General features: G+C 39.8%; 1 protein-coding gene across 3 annotated transcripts in view; it reads left to right on the forward strand.

Annotated features, from left to right (window-relative positions):
• kdm6bb (lysine (K)-specific demethylase 6B, b) overlaps positions 1–17,017 on the forward strand; it is a 31,608-nt gene that overhangs the window by 11,198 nt on the left and 3,393 nt on the right. For 2 of the 3 annotated variants that reach the window (XM_081353536.1, XM_081353535.1), the window contains exons 2-12: positions 5,291–5,373; positions 5,477–5,600; positions 5,735–5,815; positions 6,262–6,445; positions 6,553–6,765; positions 6,989–7,123; positions 7,349–7,705; positions 8,010–10,513; positions 10,944–11,070; positions 11,279–11,384; positions 12,535–13,050. In XM_081353536.1, the coding sequence (XP_081209662.1) occupies positions 5,482–5,600; positions 5,735–5,815; positions 6,262–6,445; positions 6,553–6,765; positions 6,989–7,123; positions 7,349–7,705; positions 8,010–10,513; positions 10,944–11,070; positions 11,279–11,384; positions 12,535–12,836 (4,128 nt within the window). In that variant the 5' untranslated portion in view covers positions 5,291–5,373; positions 5,477–5,481 and the 3' untranslated portion in view covers positions 12,837–13,050. Of the gene's footprint in view, positions 1–5,290; positions 5,374–5,476; positions 5,601–5,734; positions 5,816–6,261; positions 6,446–6,552; positions 6,766–6,988; positions 7,124–7,348; positions 7,706–8,009; positions 10,514–10,943; positions 11,071–11,278; positions 11,385–12,534; positions 13,051–13,097; positions 13,205–13,323; positions 13,393–13,538; positions 13,688–14,309; positions 14,425–14,572; positions 14,761–14,861; positions 15,004–15,089; positions 15,217–15,305; positions 15,477–17,017 lie in introns of those variants that run through there. The other variant, XM_081353534.1, reaches the window with a different exon arrangement.

Here is a 17,017-nt window from a genome sequence, read left to right on the forward strand (position 1 = left end):
CTGGCCTTTGGTTAATGATCTAAATCCACCCCCAAATGTGTCCGGCCTGTTACAACACACATTCCACACACTCTTGATCTGATATAAGCCTCATGTGCGAGAGCTAGTCTCTGTCTCTGTTTATTTAGAGTAATACGAGATATGTGTACATGTCAATATCTGCCTCTCAGATTGGATATCAACTCGTAAACCCACCAACTGTGACCCTAACAGCTGCAATAGCACATCAAGTTTTTAAAGACTTGTCAGCATCAATGGCACTTCTACCTAAGCGTGAAAGCTGAGAATGAGAATGTGAGAATGAGACATAGAGACAGAAATCCCTTGAGAATTACTCGCAGAGAAAATGTGGCTGATCATTCGACAGCGTAGTAAAGAATCACGTTTGTGCGGTTACGACTAGGGTCCCACATCAGCGAACATTGTCTGTTTTACGAGACCGTTGTCTCCACAACAAAGTCCCGCTTGATGTGAAATACGAAAATAAAATGTTTCTTAATGTTTATGATTTTGGTTTCATCTGAAACTGAAACTGATCAACAAAACCTCAAATCTTCCTGCATGATCTGTCGTGCATGATCTGTGCTATTTTAGACAGTTGTCTATTTTTTTGTCTGTAACACCATCTGCGCTTTGCTTTCAAAAAAGAGACACTCGACATATCTAATTCAGTTGTTTAAACAGGAAGCCCCTCATAACTCGGCCTAGCTACTTTTGTTTACGTCTGCAGTGTGCGTGTTTTTTTCCCGCTGAATATCGAGTCTGAATTTCTCTCATATGTCAGTCAGTAACACAATCTCGATGCTCCCGACAGCAGTGGCGCCCCTATCTTTTCCCTTTCCACTCTTCCTCTCTGTTTGATTCCTGCTGTTGTTCCCCTCTGCTCTCATGAGATATCGGTTTCAGATGGACAGTCGCCGTAGACTCTTTGTTTTCAACCAGATTCGTGGCTTTAGTTTTGTGAGGAATTTGAGTCAGTGTAGAGGCTATAATAGATTTCAATGTGGATTCTAGACTGTCATACTTTGTTTTTGTTTTTTTAAAGGGGTCATATCATAAAAAAATTCTTGAACTTTAAAAAGAAAGAGGTCTGAAATGGGCATTCATTAAAATTAGGCATCCAAAATGGCTTATAAAATTTCAGATGTCAAATGTCATTCAATAATTGAATGTGGAAGTAAAGATTATTCCGAAACAACAGAATAAGAAATGTTAAAGAGTAAAATGTGGGAAAGTCTGACCTTGCCAGACCTTGTGTTCTTACTGGCTCTGCATATCCTTCCCAACATTAGGAAAAAGGGCAAAAGTTTATGTTTAACAAGATCCATAAACATTTCAGATTTTATCGCTAATGTGGTTCATTTCAGTTTCGGTCACATTGTAATGTAGGTTCTTATATAGGAAGTGCTAACTAAATTAGAAATCATAACATATACCTGATGTTACCCATTTCATGTGCAAAAAGACAGTTTACATAGTATTCTTAAAGGCACAGTAGCAAAAAAAATGGACCGTTTAATTCAGACAGAGAGTAGACCATTGACTAAACATACACAAACTGAAATTATGACAGTTTTTGTGCAAAGAATTTAACATCATAAGTATGCCTCAGAGAGAAAAAATATCATGTGATCCCTGTAGAACTATGATGTAAAATCAGAATTACTGTGGCTACCGATATGGACACGATTAAATTAAGGAGAGCAAGATATGGGAGGAAAAGAAACAGTGCTGGGCTGCATTAGGTCCATTATTTTTCTAATGTAATCTCTCCTTAATCTAAGTGCATGTGTGTGAAGCTGGAGAGGCTCGTGAAAGCCTATAGTAAGAGGAAGATTCGAGAGGGGAAGCTCTTCTGATGATTCTCCAACTGTCTGCCTGAATCGCCCCTCATTTGAATGTAATGCAAAGAAGCTGTACTCATTCATGTGTGCGATACAATGAGGCCTGATAACAGCCACAATCACAATCCACTTAAAAACATGAAGGGAAAACATTTTCATTCGTAAAAGTGAGATATTTTTCAGCAGTGTGTATATGAGGTCACAACCACAACTGCACAGCAGAGTTACGTTTTTACAGGAAGTCAGAACCACTTCCTTTCCAACGGAACAGTTTGCTGGGTTTCTATGGCTACCTACTTAAGCATTTCATAAAAACGTTGGCATACACAACCCACCCGTGCACGTCAGTCTTGCATCATCGTGTTTTGTATCCTCACTGGTGGAGGTACTGTACACTGTGACAGTTGGACTGAACAGGTGTGATATACCTTTTATAGGCTTGTGTAATCTGATACAACTCAACCTGTTTGACAGTGCATTGTTGATCTGCTTTGAAATTTGATTACAATGGAATAGGGCGCTTACATGAGCGTTGGCAGAACAAAGGAAATTGCTCTTTCATAGCTCTTCGTTGAAGCATCACCTTTGTCGCTGATGTTTCTTCTGAATTTCCTTATGACAAATAAAAATAGAAACAAACGAGACCATAGTCGGCTATAGATCTTATGTAGCCCCGCCCCTTTTCAGCACTGCGCTTGTTGTCTTTTGTCTTCCGGTTTGTATTTTCCACAGTGATCTTACGTATATTTATGAACGAACTTCTCGTTTTAAAATCTTCCTGGTCTACTGACATTTGTTAAGACATGCTTTAAACATTATGATGCTCGTGATAACTTTTGTTAACTCTACAAGTAAATCCACTTCAACAGCCAATTACTCTTGGACAGCGGTGTCATAGAAATATACAGAGCGACCGCAAAACCCGGAATTTAAAAGACAATTTTATAAAGATGGCTGCACGCTTATTTCTCTGGAGCATAAGGTCTATAGCTATAAAATGAATGAGGATTGAATAGCTGAGTTAATTTGATCCAAGGAGATGGATGCGAAGTTTTTGGGTTTCTATTAAAACATTTTTAATTATCAACGCACGGTTTCCGAATTTTATTTAAAGTCGCGATGAAATGGTGGTAGCGACATATCTTTTCTTGCATATTTAAGTACATCCAAGTGAAAAAAATTAAGGGGAAGGGACTTGGTTGAATTCATCAGAACAGTTCGCTGGGTTTCTATGGCAACCTAGATTAGCATTAGCATTTCGTATTGCTGCAGATGCGAGATTGTACTTGTTCCAGCGTTGCAGGTTTCATCTTAGCATTGTTACTGATTGTACAGAGCCAAATCTGAATGCAATGTCAATTGTCTGTCGTTTCACTGGAATTTTGAGTTATGACATTTAAAAAAAATCTTGAGTATCGCTAAGACAATTTGTGAAATAAAGCATTTGTCATGTGACATTGATGCAGTCACATGACTTATGATGCACATCTAAGAATTTATTCAGTAAACGTGTTTCCATTGTAGTTTATGCACACATTTTCTTACCTCAATTGAGTGTGTTTTTATGCACGATTTGGAAATAATATTCACAACCTGGTATTTTTTATGCAATATTGCAAAATTCGCATAAAATGATGTGGATTGAAATGCCTATTGTTTAGATCTCTTCTGAAATTTCAGTGGTGACACATTCAAAATTTCTAGGCAAAATGTCTCCATGTGTTCTCCATTTAATCGGTTTGCTGATTATGGGAAACAAGAGCTTTCAATATAAAAGATGTAGTTTGTGTTTTTATGTGCTACTGCATTGTTGTGTATGTGTGTGAAAGAAGCATGCAAATGTTTATATTTGATGATTAGATGATACATCAAGCAAATGTGTCAAAGTTTAAGTGTGTTTTAATTAGGTGTGTTAAATTATGAGCTGCAAATAAGAGGTGCAACATCCTTTAGCCAACACAAATAGCCTGCAGTCGCTCTGTTCTGATCTGAACCAGAATGCACAACTGGAGTTATACACTACGAGAGTTGAGCTATTCACATACCAGAAAGAACACAAATGTCCTTCTTTAACCTCTTGTTATGTTCTTTCCTGTGATAAAGGACAGTTGGTGTGGGTGGAGTGGAACGTGGGGGGCAGAGATAAAACGAAAACGAGCCTGTGGATTGCTGCAGATGCTTGAGGTTGAACTTGTTCCAGCGTTGCATGTTTGATCTGTTGCCTTGGTCAAATGTAGAGGAAGCGTTAGTCAGGTGCTAAACAATCTTCAGAGATGTGTAGGTGTGGGTGTTGTGAAGATCAGAATTAGATTTTTTTTTTTTTTCTTTGACAGTTAAGGATGGACATTGTGTTGTGTTGAGTTATGCATGTAGCACATTATGCATGGTAGCCAATAGTATGCTATTGAGTTAGCATGCTTGTGGCTACCAGAGAGCCATGTTGTCTTTTCTCTCAGGAAACTGATATTGACCATCATTTACAAGAGCACATCCTGAAGATTTCCTTTCTACTCTCCCCTCCCTAACTTGCTTTCCGCCTGTCTTTATGTTTCTAGCTTCCTGTGTACTGTACTAAGGCAAGCATCACTATTACTATTGCTAAGGGTCTGTTCATATCCCCAAACCCTAATCATTATAATTAAACCAGTAACTTGTCCCGCATTGTTTGTGCTACAAGTTGTTCTTTCATTTAGGCCAGAGAAGAACTTGCTCCCCCTCCAGCCTGGTTTCTCCATTTTTTTTTTCTCCATTTGTAACCTGATGGAGTTTGGGTTCCTTGCCACTGTCGCCTTTGACTTGCTGAGTTGGGGTTAAAAGACACTTGATATATTTACTATTATGTTCGATTTGACTGTACTGACACCAACGGATGTGAACAAAAGTTGAACTTAATTGAGCTGAGTAATTACACTGTTGTCTTCTGTAGAGCTTCTTCTTTATAGCTGAGTCGAATTTGTTTCAGAATTGATAAATTTTGCTACGTTGACACTGTCATTGAACTTATTTAAATCTGCATGGAACCCGACTCATATTTAATGAAGTTTGCATCATTGATTCTGTTATTTATTACTGTTAAACTGTTTTGAAACAATCTGTATTGTATAAAGCGCTGTATAAATAAAGTGACTGGACGAGAGCAATACCTGTTGGACAATAAAACAGGCGAAAAATCAAATAGATTTACATTAAATGACGATCCGAGTCATGGATGATAATATCTACAGAGACTTGAAGGTGACCAGAGAGCATCCATCTAGCGACCATGAAGAATGCCCTAGCAACTGCATAGCATGACTCTATGGTGGCGAGTTTTGCATGGAACATGACCATTTTCCTAAAAAAATGTTGAAGATTACAAAAAACAAGACATTACATTTATCATGTCAAATTATGAAATGATGCTTTGTTTTATTCATCCTTGTTATTTTATTCTCTTTTTCATACAGAAAAGCTTGAATTGAAAGCGAGGGAAAGTGTAGTGATCTCTTTTGAGATCTGCAGTGGAGGCTTTCTCAGACTCATCAGTGTGGTGAGTATTCACAGGACGCTTCCTTCTCTCCGCAACAAGGTGCAGCACAAGTGAACAACTACAGTAATTGCTTTTGTATGTGTGTGTGTTTTTCTTGCCTCAGGCTGAATGTATCACATAGCAGACCAGTATTCTGGACGTAACTCGTGGGACTCCTTCCCCTCTTCTGGGCCGAATCGAGCACCATGGGCCCCAGGCAGCAATCGGCACTGGGCTCCTCCATCCAGGTCTTCTATCCTCCACATACATTTAAAAGCATAACATCTGTTAACTGAGCACTGTTTTATTATGTATATCTTACATTTTCCTTTTTACTCAATGAGTATTACAGTTTTTAAATCCTCAGTTCTTCTATTTTCAGGTGCAGTGGAGGGAACTATCAATCCCCATCCCAAAACTACACAGCAGGAAGAAACTACCCAAACAAACCTTATAACAACAGGTCTATCCTTTTTTTCTACTATAATAATACTGACTTGTAAGCTGAATCCCAGTTTGCATAGTACGTATGTTTAGCACTGATAATAGTCAACACGGTCAATGCTCTTCTGAAACTGCACCACTTGTACACTTGTTTGATGTATTTTTGCACACACATAGTTTGATTAATATATATATATATATATATATATATATAATATATATATATATATATATATATATATATATTATTTTATGTTATATTTTATAATACAATTATAATAAAACTATTATTTCATAGTTTTAATTTAATATTTGTAATATAAATATTTTGAATTTTCAAAATACCGTGACACGTATTTGACACACTAATCTTATATTCTAAATAGTACAGATAATATGCAAATTTTCTATTTGAACACTGCTTTGTGACATTCATGGTTCATATTCCTCTTCATTCATGGACAGACCTCCAGGTTTTAGCAGGGACAGACCCAGAGACAGAGGCATCGGAAAGGAGCAGAGGGTCCCGAGGGGCTGCGGACCAACACAGAACCAGCACCACAACCCAGAACGTTCCACCCTTAATTACAACTCAGGGTGTGGAGGACACCTCTCTAGCAGCAACAATCACGGCAGCCAGCCACACAGGGTGAGGGACTTTCATTTAAATATATAAAGTTTCAGTGCTGTCAGAGATGAGACAAAACACAAAATAACTTAATTTCCTGTCTGACTTGATGATATTTCCTGTCTTAGTATGGGGGTCCGCACCAGCAGCAGCGTTCCACTGGGCGCCCCCCACAGACCCAGGGAGAGAAGTGGACACAGTCAACCCAGTCCAGGACTTTCCATGGGCCCTCTCTCAAACGTCCAGCACCTCCTCACAATATCTCACCAACCCTCCGTGACCCATCCCCTTCACGAGACGACTGTCCCAGCAAGAGGAGCAGAAGCATTAGCTCGTACCAGGTCAGTCATGTTCTTTTTAATGTTCATAGACAACTATTTTTTACATTTACAATTTTTAATTTCTTAAGATTTATGTTAGTTTTTGGTTATAGACCTACGTATATGTCAATAAAAAACTTTTGGTTAAAACACTGTAAAGGGGCAGTAGTCTTTAAGCATCATCTGCTAGTCGGAATGAGAACATCCTTAAGATGTAATGCTTCATTCCTGATAAATTCTGCAGAATTTCCACCCGAGAGATAAATATTTCATCAACCGCCCACCTCCATCACATCCACCTCGGCCCTGGAGCCCAGCATACAAAAGCTCAATGCCCTGGAGCCTGTCTGAGAAGAGGTCTTCCCCCTCTCGCTTTCAGGTAGACCAGTGGTCTCAGGTTTTTTGTGTAGTTGATTTTCTCTATATACTTGGAAGACAGCAGCTGTTTTAGAAAGGTTTATAACACTATACACACACATGTGAATTAAGACTGTCAATTTAACTCATTAACAGCCCTAATCACAGACTCATTACTTTAAATATATAATTTACAATTATATACTTTGTTCTGCTCATGATCGGCCTTCTTTCTTTTATTTGAAAGGAGTCCAGTCATTCAGTCATGAGAGATCACATCTACAGACCATATTCCCTTCCATCACCACCCAACATTGCCCTAAGCCAGGGGACCCACAGCAAGAAACCCACCAAACAGGGGCCACCCCATCATCCGGTCCAAGATCATCCAGGCCCCCATCCCCGTGGGGCCAAAGGGGGCTGGGATTGCCCATCACCAGCAAACCTCACCAGTGTGCCTTACTATCAGCAGCACCAGCTCCCCCCACCACAGAGGCACACTGGCCCCTCCAGCAGCCCAGTCACCTCAGTACCTCAGCCCAGATTCAACACAGCACAGCCTGGCTGGAAAACACAGAGCCGCTCGGGAAAACACGGCAACAGCGTGAGTAAACAAAGGAGGAATTTTTATTTCTGTGAAAACTATTCCTTTCAGTTTTATGGCCTGTTTACAAAGAACTAGTCTCAGCCTCAGACAACACACCCACAGACTGTCTAAGTGGGCGTTCTTGGCCAGAAAGATTTTCTATCAATAGTCAAAAGTCTAGCAGTGTGAGTCAACCAAGTCCATATAAATTAACAGTAAAAGCAAGAGAAGATTACATTTCAAAAAGCAAATCATGTGTATTAAGGTGCTCTTTCATATAAGTTTAGACTTGTGACATGTTTGGGCATTTGTTTCGCTACAGGAGATGGGGCGTACCACCTCTAGCCTGGAATCCCAAAAGTCTGAGGGTGGGGACAGAAAACGTCCAAGTGCATCCAAACACATAAGCCGCCAACGGAGTCCCATTCAGCCGTACTCCAGTGCTGAGGGTAGAGTCAGAGATTGCACAGAATGGAGGAACCCAGAGAATGGGTTAAGGAAACATGATCAGAGAGACTCAGATTCTCCTTCTGAGCCCACCACTCAAACCTCAGACAGAGGTCTGAGGGCACAGAGGTCAGAAATGAAGAAGAGCAGACACTCTAAACACCAGACTGAATTCAAATCCACCCACAAGAGCTCCCTCAGCAAGCTGGACACTGAACTCTTGAAACACATTCAGGCCAAGAGGAGGCACAAGGAGCGTTTAAAGAGGAAGGAAAGAAAGGAAGAAGGAGAGCTGTTAGACACAAAGGAAAGGATAGAGAAAAAACTGGAGGACAGGAAAAAGAAAAAGATGAGGGAAGGAAGAAAAGGGCATGATAAGAAAAACATGCATCAAAATGGGAGGAAGTTGGGACAGATGAAAAGAAGAGCAAAAGAGGAGAGAAAACAAGGAATGCATAAAGAGAGGAAGAGTGAGATGCCCACTTCGAAATCAGCATCTCCCAATTTAGGAACATTGTACCCTATTGATTCTGGACCTCTCCTGGATGACCTACTGTCTGAGCCACTTCATCTCAGTCACAGAGAGGAAGAGTTCTCTCAACATACCTCAGGATTTATCCCACCCTGTAAATCTCATGTCAATAATAACCATTGTTCTCCATGCCAGTCAACCCACAAAGCCAATACTAAAGCCTTAGAGGTTGACAACCAATCAGACTCTTCTGAGCCTGACCATGTAGACACTACCGATGATGACGGTATAGAGACCCAAGATGTTAGTGGGTCCAAACCTACTCTTCCTGATAAGCAGAAGGGTTGCAAAGAAGAACCCATTAGAAACAAGGAGGGTGTCCCAGGGTTGCATAGTGCCCCAGACCTTCTCCCGGCGCACTGCACCTATAGCGAGGAGCTCCTTAGGCTGGACCCACCAACAAGCCCACCTGTTCTGAGCTGGCAGGGCTCTCCAGTGTCGGACTTGAGTGATGATGAAGAAGGGAAAGAGGAAGATATGATTGGAGTTCTGAGAAGGCCAGTGCTACAACCTAGTCCAACACACTCATCTCCACTTAGAGACTCAGTGGAGATCAGCACTGGAGTTGACTATTGCCACAGCGATTTGGCCAAGTTGTATGGCATTTCTGAGTCCTCTAAATCCATGGACACTGAGGAAGAGGATGAAGAAAAGAGAGAAGGAGAGCAGAAAGATAGTAGTCCTAATGCATCAAGCAGCTCTGAGCCCAACAAACCACACTTGCACCAAATGGACACGTTCAAATCAACAACCTCAGCAATGGGCAGCCATAGATACACTTACAGGGGTGGACCATTTGGTCGGCCTCCCCCAGGTTCTTTAGTTGGGGTGAAATACTCATCATCTCTGTCCTTGGGTCCCGAGATCCACCCTCCAGACCAGCATAGTCCACCTGCCACATCTCCAACAACAGATATCCCAGATCAGGTCATACCACCACAGATCCAGCCCACAGAGAAGGATAAAGAGAGTCAAACAGAGGAAGACAGAGTGGAAAATGAAGCAAAAGAGGAAGAAATTGCAGGAGAAAAAGAGGAAACTAAGGTGCAGAAGATGTATGAACAAACAGAGACCAAGGTAGCTGAATCAGATAAAGACCCAACCTGCACATCCCTGGAGGAGAAGGAACCTCTGATGTCTCATGCCACCCTGCAGGCAAAACTAGTTCACAGCTGTGAGCTACTACTCACTCAGAACTCAAGGCCCGTGTCAAAGGCCATGAAAGACAGCGGCCCCATTTCTACTGAGAGAGAAAGTGAACGAGACAGGGCCAGACACAAAAATCAAGTGAGGTCTCAAAGAAAACTTGTTAAGAGCATGAAAGGAGAAAATCGTGAAAAGAGTGAGGGAGGAGAGACTAAAAAGGAAACGGTGAAGAAAGGGATAGAGATAAAGGATTCCTCCTCTAAAGGTTCATATGAGCAACTAATGGAAATCAGGACCAAACAGGTTGTCCCAGAAAACCAACAAATTGACATGAAAGATGGAGAATCAAAACTCAAAGAAGTCAAGAGAGAAAAAGAGACAGATGTTAAAAAAGGGACTATGAAAAAAGACACAGTAAAGGTTGATACATCCTCCACAGCATCATCTACATCTGCCAGAACCAGCACACAAACCTCTGTTACTGTGAATCTCTCTGACAGACCTCCAATTCTAGACCGGGTCAATCTCCTAAATCTGCAGGAGTTGTCTAAAATTCCCTTGAAAGAACTGACGATCCGTTTGGTCAAGGTTGAGAGCGGAAGTCGGCAGACTTTTATCGCCTCGGAGATCGAGCAGAAGAGCATGCCGCTCAATGCTATCAACATCAGTAATAACGCAGCTGAGGTCATTCGAGCCTGCAAGTGAGTTCACGTTTAACCTGTAGACCACAAATGATTCTGATTGACTTAATATTATTAGTGGTGCTTGCTAAGGCTAAAATGGCTATAAGGCTAAAAGTCTAAATGCCTTGAACTGACTGATTGAAGGGACCTTAGCCATGTCTAAGAACCAGAACATAATCGGCTGTTTTGATTTGGGCCAGTAATCAACCACCTAGCAAAAACTCAAAATACTTTAGCAAAGCATACCAATGTGCTAAAAGCCACTCAGAACACCTTAGCAGCCACACATCGCTATTCACAACATGCTACCATCATAACAGCATATTTACCAAACTAATCTAATTATTATTATGACTTTGATGGGGAATATGAATCATGTCTCTTCTCTGTTCTTTCTTACTTCTTCCTGAATTTACACATACACCTACTCTCTCTATTTCTGTGACAGAGGGGCAAATATCAACTGTAAGTTTCGGGAGTCGTACCTGCTCCCAGCGTTTTCGGTGAAGCCTGTCCTTTTCAGCGAGACTCCTATTCCCAGAGAGAAACTGAACCCTCCAACGCCAAGCATTTATGTGAGTTCAGGCCAATCAGTTGTATTGATGTAACTTGTTGATAATATGCTCTGTCAGACATTAGTTTATATGGATATGTTAGAGCTCTGCATGAGGAAAAAAGGCAAGATTGTTGTTGTAACAAAAAACAACTAACTATTTAAGCTGTCTGTTTGATTGTGTCACAGTGTGCTATTCTTACTTTGTGTGTATGTTTTTGTATTTTTAGCTGGAGAGTAAAAGGGACGCTTTCTCTCCCGTGCTGCTACAGTTCTGCACAGACCCTAAAAATGCTGTCACTGTCATCAGAGGACTGGCTGGATCCCTCCGTCTCAGTGAGAAAACACAATCTCTCAAACACACCCACACTCGTTTACAGACCAAAGACAGAAAAAAACAGGAAGAACTTTAAGAGACAGCAACTTACCAGTAAAAACACTGTCACGGCAAAAAAGAAAGTCCTGGAAACTTTGATTAATAAACTAATTAATTACAAAAAGTTATTTGTTATTTTTTTACATTTATTCATTATATAATAATGTAAAACATTTTGAAAGGCTTTCATAATCACCAAAGCGAATTTATTTTTTGGTGCTTAAGAAACTTATTGCCAGTGTTGAAACGGATCACAATGAATTTTTTTTTTCAGGATTCTTTGACGAATAGAACGTTTAAAATAAATCTTTTATAACATTATAACTGACTTTAAAGGCACAATATGTAAGATTCTTTTCTTAAAATATCCAAAAACCACTAGAACAATGTTTAAATCCAGAAAAATCAGCAATTTTATCTAGTGTAACGGCCCTTGTCTTTACTTCGCCTGTCAGTGACGTCATACCTGCATTATAGGTATGCCTGCGTCATACCTGCATAACAATTTTCAGTTTTACTTGCGTAAAAAACCATGGAAACACCAGATGCTATAATATATCATGTTTTATTAGACAGGTGAGCAACTGTTTGGATACATTTATCGATAGAAAACGAATCATTGTTATATAGCTCAACAACATCTTGTTTTCTTGAGGTGAAGATGGCAACTGCCATGATTCCACGCTCATTCATGGTGTCATCAAGCTATTTCTTTGTTTTGAATAAGCAACCTCTAGTGGACAAACTTACATACCGCGCCTTTAATATTTTCATTCAGCAAGAACGCATTAAATTGATCAAAAAAACGACATTAATTTCTTTTAAAAATAATAAAAAAATCTTACTGACCCCAAACTTTTGAACAGTAGTGGATTTACACTCATCAATCATGGATATTGTGTCATTTTTATCAGGACCTAATTGTTGTATTGGAATAATCTAGAGATATTTTATCATATTGGAAATCATAATATTATTTAGAATATGAAAGGTCCAGTTTTTGTTTATTGTTAGCATGTTATAACAAAAATGCACATCCAATTCATGATAAAATTCTAATAGGAATCTTTTAGAATTTTCCTGACCATGACTTTCTTTTCTTTCTGGTAGACCTGGGTCTGTTCTCCACTAAATCCCTGGTGGAGGCCAACTCCGAGCATGCAGTGGAGGTGAGGACTCAGGTGCAGCAGCCGGCGGACGAGAACTGGAACCATTCAGGATCCGCTCAGACCTGGCCCTGTGAAAGTAGCAGATCTCACACAACCATTGCTAAATATGCACAGTACCAAGCATCCAGTTTCCAGGAGAGCTTACAGGTAGGCATGGTTACCAAGACCACTTCAGCGATATCAGAAAACAGCGCTATCTCACACTTAACTGGAGTCACATCTCTTAAGTGTGAGAAAGTCTAGACGAGAAAACACCGTGATGACGGCAAAACGGTGTGCCGCACCCTGAAAAGTCATATTCTATGAAATGACTAATGATTACGTGTAGTGTCCCTTCTCCTCCCCTAGAGGAAGGGTATTGCAGTTTGATGATGCTGAATGTCCAGGCAATCGCCTGGAGGTGATAGGTACCCACAGCCACAGTCGCTATAATGACACAGGCACACACCCCCCACTCAAAACAAACAAATTTAAGATGAAAGTAACATTTTTTTTCTTTTTTAGGAGGAGAAAGACAGTGAAGATGAGGATGAGGTAGACAAATCGGAGAACAAAAATGTGACAAAATCCAACTTACAAGTCAACATTGGGTCTTCTATCACCACAGCCAGGTAAAAGGTTACTATGGTTATCACTCAGCAATGCATAGATTGCTATTACCAGGCCCAGATGGAATTGTATTTATTTATTTTTATGATCCACTGTCTCTTAAAATGTTCTTTTTTAATAGCTCAGAGCAGAAGGCCGTTGGAAAAATCATCAAATTTGGGACCAACATTGACTTATCTGACCCAAAACGGTGAGAGAAGTTCACTTTGATATCACTGGTACATTAGTTGACAATCGTCCATTAAATAATGTTGGACAGATTCAGTATTTTCTTTTTATGAGTGCCATTATGACTTGCACTGGTGTGAGTAAAGGATTGTGGGTACTTGTCTTCAGGTGGAAGCCGCAGCTGCAGGAGCTGTTGAAGTTGCCTGCGTTCATGCGAGTGTCGTCCAGCACCAACATGCTGAGTCATGTTGGCCACACTATTCTGGGTATGAACACAGTCCAGCTTTATATGAAGGTCCCTGGCAGCCGCACACCAGGTCAGTGTACGCACACATGATGTGTTCATGAGACTTCTCTAACCCTCCCTAACTTGTTTAGAAATAGGACATTATTAAAGGGATAGTTCACCCAAAAAGAATCAAACAGTTGATGGTCCCCATTGACTTGCATAGTATGGAGGAAAAAATACAATGGAAGTCAATGGGGACCATCAACTGTTTGGCTACCCATATTCTTTAAAATATCTACTTTTGTGTTCAGCAGAAGAAAGAAATTCATACAGGTTTGGAAAAACTTGGTGAGTAAATGATGACAGAAATTTTGAGTGACCTATCCCTTCAAAAGGTATTTATCAGGTTGTTTTCCTTGTGAAGTTTTACTGTTTTTCAGAAGTTTGGTCTCGTTGAGAATTAAAAAAAACCTTCTCACACTCTCCCAAACACACACAATAGTATCATAGATAAATATTTTAATTTATTTTTTTTAAATAGACTTCATGTTCATTATCAGTAGAGTGCAGTGATTTTTCATTATTATGCAAAATATGACTTGCAATATTTTGTGAAATGTGACCTGGACTAGTTTAGTATAGTATAGTATAGTATAAAATTAAACTGCACAACCCTTTTTAAAAAATGAAATTCTGATTTCTCTCTATAGGACATCAGGAAAATAATAACTTCTCTTCAGTAAACATCAATATTGGCCCTGGAGACTGTGAGTGGTTTGCTGTTCATGAACACTACTGGAAAGCTATCAGTGACTTCTGTGAAAAGTAAGTTTTGGATCACACACACATATTCAGATATTTTATGGTTTAGGTTATATATTTTCACATATGTATTTCATACATAAAATCTGTATGACATTTTAGATTACAAATATATTGAAATATAAAGCTATGTGTCTCTTCTGTGTGTTAGGCATGGCGTGGACTATCTGACAGGCTCATGGTGGCCAGTTCTGGAGGACCTGTACCGTTCAAACATCCCAGTGTACCGCTTCATTCAGAGACCAGGTGACCTTGTGTGGATCAACGCTGGCACTGTACATTGGGTCCAGGCCGTGGGGTGGTGCAACAACATCGCCTGGAACGTGGGCCCTTTAAACGGTGAGTCAGTAGGAGGCGCCAAAGACATTTGTTAAGCATTTACTTTAAATATATTTGACACATGCTTCATATCAGGACTTCGTTTTCATTTGTCTTCCCAGCCTATCAATACCAGCTGGCTCTTGAGCGCTTTGAGTGGAACGAGATCAAGAAAGTCAAATCGATCGTCCCTATGATTCACGTGTCCTGGAACGTTGCCCGCACAATCAAGGTCACAGACCCAAACACATTCAAGATGATCAAGTGAGTGCGGTGTTGAAATTGTTATATCAGGTAGACCTACTTTAAATGATTTTATAGTTCCACCTCCTTCTTGTCTTCTCTTTTAGACATTGTCTCCTCCAGTCCATCAAAAACATTCAGATTTTGAGGGACCAGCTGGTGTCTGCAGGGAAGAAGATCTCCTATCAGAGCAGAGTGAAGGATGAGCCAGCGTATTACTGCAACGAGTGTGACGTGAGGACTATAAGACACAATAACGGCAAATAATATCCTGTCATAACACATTGCATTTTCTTAACGTGTCTGTACGCACGTGTACACAGGTGGAGGTGTTTAACCTGCTGTTTGTGACCAGTGAGAACAGCAGTAGGAAGACGTATGTGGTTCACTGTGAGGACTGCGCCCGGGAGAGGAGCCACAGTCTGACTGGGGTGGTGGTGCTGGAGCAGTATCGCGTCGATGAGCTGATGAACACATATGATAACTTTACCCTGGTAAGATTAACACTCTAGACACAATAATACCCCAGTCTGACCGGGGTGATGGTGCTGGAGCAGTACCACGTCGATGAGCTGATGAACACATATGGTAACTTCACCCTGGTAAGACAAACACTCTCAGACACAATAATACACGTCTAATATATAATAATATATATATTTTTTATATATATTAGGGGTGTCCCCGACTATGGATTTTCATAGTCGAATCAGAATCGTCAAGTCTTGCCTATAGTCGACTAATAGTCGAATCATGTGTATGGGGGCGGGGCTTTAACATTTCAAAGCCGCGATGTACAGAAAATCACACAAAGATATAGAAGAAAATGTATAAAAACATTTTGGACTAATAAAACTAAGAAATAACATAACTCCAGAAAGGCCACACTGCAGACAGGATTTACATTTCACATGCAAATCAAATTAAATCGGCTAAATTACCTGTGCGAGCAGGCTCTAAGTACAGCACAACATCGATGCACCGAAAAAATAAACTATTAATATACCTTTCTAATAGATAAAAATACAAAACGAAATAAATCAGAATCAAGTCACAAGATGAGCAAATGTGTGCAAAATGCCTAAAGTGCAGGGGAACTATTCAAAACACAAGCCATAAATAGTTAGATTAGATAACCCTGACAGATCAATAAATTAAATAAAAATAAAGAAATTATGAAAATAACGATAGTAGCCAGAATTTTCAACTTTTGTCTATTTAACTGCAGAAACAACAATAAATGCTAAACTGGAGTGGCAGTCTTTTTAGCTAAAAATGTTCACAGCATCCAAAAATCAAATTAGAACCGGCTGAAAAGTTTTGAAATCACTTGTACCCGACCTGATCGAGAGAATGAATCCAGTCTTTCACTCTGTCTGTGTCCGTTGGAGTCTTTTGTGCATGTGGATAAAATACATTCTAAAACACTCAACGTGAAAAACGTTTAACGACTTAATCTCCTAAAATTGTTAAATTAAAATATCAAATTATGTAAAGAAAATGGTAGTTCTATGTGAAATCAGACATTGAGCGCCCTCATATAGCCAAAGTGACATGATCTTTCATAACACCTCTGCGAAGATTCGACCGTGAGATCGGTAGTCGAATCAGGTTCCTCCAATTGAAGCATCGAATCTTCGACTATTCGGGGTCACCCCTAATTTATATATATATATATAAAAAGGCTTTTTCATAATGAATTTCTAATATTTTTGTGAAATAATAAAACAACCAAAAATATGTACACATATATTCATTTATAAAAAATTCTAAAATGTGACTTGGACTTGTTTAAAGTGCCCCAATTATGGATTTTTGAAAATGACCTTTCATGAAGTGTGTAACATAGCTCTAAGTGAATGAAAACATCCTGCAAAGTTTTAAATCTGAAAGTGCACCATATATAAAGTTATTGTCTTTCAAAAGTAAGAGTCGACTCTGAGTCAATGAAATTAATCGTTTTTCAAACGAGTCATAATCCGTTTCGTTGTGACGTCGAGACGAAACATTAGTGTATTGCGCGCGCAGACAAAAC

The sequence above is a fragment of the Scardinius erythrophthalmus genome (genome assembly GCF_964197995.2).
Source record: "Scardinius erythrophthalmus genome assembly, chromosome: 23".
Lineage (NCBI taxonomy): Eukaryota > Metazoa > Chordata > Actinopteri > Cypriniformes > Leuciscidae > Scardinius > Scardinius erythrophthalmus.